The 2787-nt window shown below is 40.9% G+C and overlaps 1 protein-coding gene across 1 annotated transcript; it reads right to left on the bottom strand.

The window, feature by feature from the left end:
* Window positions 1-38: 38 nt before the first annotated feature.
* LOC130507787 (uncharacterized) lies at window positions 39-2124 on the bottom strand. The gene is made up of 5 exons (XM_057002435.1): window positions 1993-2124; window positions 1790-1916; window positions 1373-1684; window positions 1058-1270; window positions 39-979 (listed from the first exon to the last, which is right to left on the bottom strand). The coding sequence occupies exons 2-5, from the start codon at window positions 1796-1798 to the stop codon at window positions 599-601; spliced, it is 915 nt and encodes a 304-aa protein (XP_056858415.1). The 5' UTR covers window positions 1799-1916; window positions 1993-2124; the 3' UTR covers window positions 39-598.
* Window positions 2125-2787: the final 663 nt, after the last annotated feature.

Genomic DNA, 2787 nt, shown 5'->3' on the forward strand with positions numbered 1-2787 from the left:
TCGTAAATACGTCTTTACGACGATTTAGCGAGGAAAGGCATATCGTCGTTAAAGTTTGGTCGTAACGGATATTTAATCGCCATTTCGTCGTAAAAGTACGAGGGACCCATTTCGTCGTAAAAGGAAGGTTAAAATTTCGTCGTAAAGAACACGTAGATTTCCACGTAAAGTAGACGCTATAGTTCCACGTAAAAGACACGTAATTTTCCTCGTAACATACACGTAAACTATCCTCGTAAGAAAAACGTAATTTATACTCGTAAAGTAAACGTAAATAATACACGTAATGTAGACGTAAACTTTCGTCGTAAAGGAAACGTACAACTTGACACGTAGATTCGTCGTAACGTTTCGTCGTTCTTTACACGTCGATTTACTCGTCAATTCCTCGTGAGTTAACGAGGAATTTGCTTCGATTTCTAAAACTAATTTATTTTTAAAATTTAAAATTTTATATTATAGAAAATAATTATTTCAAAAATATTAGAAATATAAATAATAACTAATGCGAAAATATTAAAAATTTGGAATAAATTAAAACCGAAAATATTATATAAATAAAAGTTTAGAATTTTAATATTACACAGAAAAAAAAAAACTAAGTCGGGCCGGGGCGGTGGATCGTTTCCCGGTAGAGGTCTTCACTCCTCCTCTGTAGTTCCTCCTCTTGCTGCTGAGTACGAGAAGGCTCGGGAACCGGGTTCCGTCGTCGCATATCCGCCAACAACTCCTCCCATTGGGGATTTCCAGAAGATATAACTTCCAGAAACCCCTCCACTCCACCCATACGAGCTTGGAATGATTGGCGCGTAGACTCCAACTCCGTCTGCGTCGACGCCAACTGAGTCCGCGTCGAGTGTAACTCCGAACGCAGCTCAGTGACTTCGTCGGCTCGTCTCTGACCATAAGACGATGTCGCTCTTGGGACATCGTTGACGGAACCGATTCCCAACGTACGTCCCTTTTTCTTAGGGACGACCTACAAAGAAAAAATAAAGTTTAATGTTAATAATTTAAAAAAATAGATTAAAAGTAGATTAAAAGGTAAAATTTTTACCTCCTCGTAAATCTGATCCACTTCTTGAGTGGATAATACGACCGGTATTCCATCGGAAGATTGCTGGGTCAGCTGGGTTTGGCGGTCTTCAATCCGAGCAACGACATCGTTGTAGATTTGCTCGGACCTCGGATCCACAAATACCCCCGCCTTGGTCTTGTGGGTCCTCTCGTAAAGCTCTTTAAGAGACGGGAGTTGTCCCGTCTCTTTGGCCTGAAAATATTTAAAATTTAAAATGTTAGAATCAATATACATATATAAGTACATATTAATTATTAAAATATTTAATATGAAAAAAAATTAGAAATTAATTACCATTTCCAAGCGGACACGGGCATGGGGTTTTTGACCCGTACAGTGAAGCATCGGGCCGTTGCCGTGCTCGTCTTTGGTGTTACGAGAGGCAGAGCAGGCGTTGGAGATCGCAATGGATGATGGCAGCTCCCAGTAACGGATGAGACCATCGTAGACATCCTTGGTCAGCTCAGCGGGTTGCCCGTCCTTGTAACCCTTGTAGATCCAGTCCTCCTTCCAGTTGCCTACGGTGTCCAACAACCGCTTCTTCGCCTTTGCGGTGAACTCCCGTTTCACGTCCTCGTGAACCCCGATGGACCACTGGTATCTTTGCTGCATTTTTAAACCCAAAAAAATTAATAATTAGTTAAAAAATATTAATGAAATAAAAGTTAATAATAAAAATTAAACATAAAATAATTATTTTAAAAAACTTACAGCAAACATCTTGAACCACGTGTTTCTAACGTGGTGCGGCGTCTTTTTCCAGTTTGGGTGAGCCTCTGAGAAGTATCCTTTGATGATATCGGATACGCTCGTAGCGACAGAATTGTCGACCCCAAACCTGAAAAAAACAAAGTTAAAGTATTAAAAAAAATATTAATAATTTTAAAAATATTTAAATAAAAAAAATTACGTACCACAGAGTCCCCTCTGGTCGGTCGGGGTCTAAAACCGGTAAACCGGCTCGGCCTGGTTGAGCGAGAAGATCCTCAACCGTGTACCGAGCAAAAGGAGCGGTCGGCGGCACCCGCAACTCCGGATGAATGTATCCGGGTTTGATAACAGCTAACCAACTTATTCCAGATTCTCGCAACCTCGGGTATGGTAGGAAGCTAACTTGGTCTGCTTGCGAAGCTAATATGAAAGGCTCGAATTTGTTGTACCTCCTTCCACCATTGACAGCAACTACACCGAATTTGTTAAATCGAACACCTCTGTTGACCACGGGGTCGAACCAGTCACATTTGAATATGACGCATTTCAGCTTCAATAACCCAGGGAATTCCACTTCAATAATCTCCTGCAAGATCCCGTAGAAATCGGTTTCGCCTTTCACACAAATTCCATAATTGCTGGTCGCCCGGTGTTTACCATACTCGTACGTATGAAAAGTAAAGCCTCGTGAGAAATACATTGGTGATGTGGTGACCTTTGCAAGTGGACCCTGAACTAATTCGTGAAACCATATGGGATAATCTGGATCCTCATATTCAACCTGCAAAATTAAATTAAAGAGAACATTGAAACAAACGTCTTTCGTTACACCCCGTGGACGAAACAAATATCGGATTGGAGTAAATACCTGACTCTTCAACCATTTAATAAAGTGTCGATCTTTCCTTTTATCTACCTCACTTGTGGATCCTCACAATTAAGTAGAATGTAAGTGTGTGCACTATGGGCGTCTTCATCACTCGACCACCAAACCTCTT

This window comes from Raphanus sativus, unplaced genomic scaffold, assembly GCF_000801105.2.
Source record: "Raphanus sativus cultivar WK10039 unplaced genomic scaffold, ASM80110v3 Scaffold5759, whole genome shotgun sequence".
Taxonomy (NCBI): Eukaryota; Viridiplantae; Streptophyta; class Magnoliopsida; order Brassicales; family Brassicaceae; genus Raphanus; species Raphanus sativus.